At 35.1% G+C, this 1016-nt stretch overlaps 1 protein-coding gene across 1 annotated transcript in view; it reads left to right on the top strand.

The window, feature by feature from the left end:
• The window catches only part of LOC107613979 (ras-related protein RABA1f), a 4413-nt gene continuing 3490 nt past the window's right edge, over positions 94–1016 (top strand). Inside the window, exon 1 of the mRNA XM_016316188.2 lies at positions 94–523. Within this exon, the coding sequence (XP_016171674.1) occupies positions 297–523 (227 nt within the window). The 5' untranslated portion in view covers positions 94–296. The remainder of the gene's footprint in view (positions 524–1016) is intronic.

The following is a 1016-nucleotide window of genomic DNA, read 5'->3' as shown; positions in this document are numbered from 1 at the left end:
TCTAACAATTAACAAAAATAAATATTAAAATTTATTTGATGTATTTTAATATCCGAAGGAGTAAGGAATAAAGCGTGCGATTTTAAAAACCTCCAAAAAAAAGTGGCATCACATTTCACAAGTAAGAAGAGATGAGACAGACAGACAGTACACACGACCACGACATGAATATTTGTGATTTGCGAAGACCCCAACTTCAAAAATCAAAACACACAAAATACATTCCTTAAAATATTTTTAGATTCACTCACTCTTCATCCCCACCGAAAACACCTCTCTCTCTCTCTCACACACACATGGCGTCATACAATAGAGGGGACGATGACTATGACTACCTATTCAAGCTGGTTCTCATCGGTGACTCTGGCGTCGGAAAATCCAACCTCCTCTCCCGCTTCACCCGCAACGAGTTCAACCTCGAATCCAAGTCCACTATCGGCGTTGAATTCGCCACCAGAACCATCACCGTCGATGATAATAAGGTCCTCAAGGCTCAGATTTGGGACACTGCTGGCCAAGAAAGGTACTCCTCCCTTTCTTTTCAATTCGTTCATGCTTGGATTTGAATTGAATGCTCACTATAGTAGCCGTACGAATACTCAGATTAATTTGCTCTTTGAAATTCATGGAATAAAGGGTTAGAAATAGTATCTTGCTAGGGAGACAATGAACTATTTGTACAATGTGTATAATGGGCTATTGAGTTATAAAATGAACATTTTCATACTATCTAGAATAACCATGGATTAAACTATTGACCTTTTAGATCTAACGCTCTAATACTATGTTATGATACCACTCATCCCAAAAGCTTCAGTTGATAGGAAAGGTAACACTAATTATTATATCTCTAATACTCACTAAACTTCCATTGTACACATTGTATAAATATTCCATTGGCTCCTCATACTTTTCCGTTAGAAATATCACTCATTTTTTCAAATTAATTTTCAAAATTTTTTTAATTAAATTTATCTTTCAAATTTTTAAATTAGTCATTTTAGTTTTACTTATTT

This window comes from Arachis ipaensis, chromosome B08 (assembly GCF_000816755.2).
Source record: "Arachis ipaensis cultivar K30076 chromosome B08, Araip1.1, whole genome shotgun sequence".
Taxonomy (NCBI): domain Eukaryota; kingdom Viridiplantae; phylum Streptophyta; class Magnoliopsida; order Fabales; family Fabaceae; genus Arachis; species Arachis ipaensis.
The sequence above is the reverse complement of the archived record's forward strand: the minus strand, read 5'-3'. Positions and strand labels throughout refer to the sequence as shown.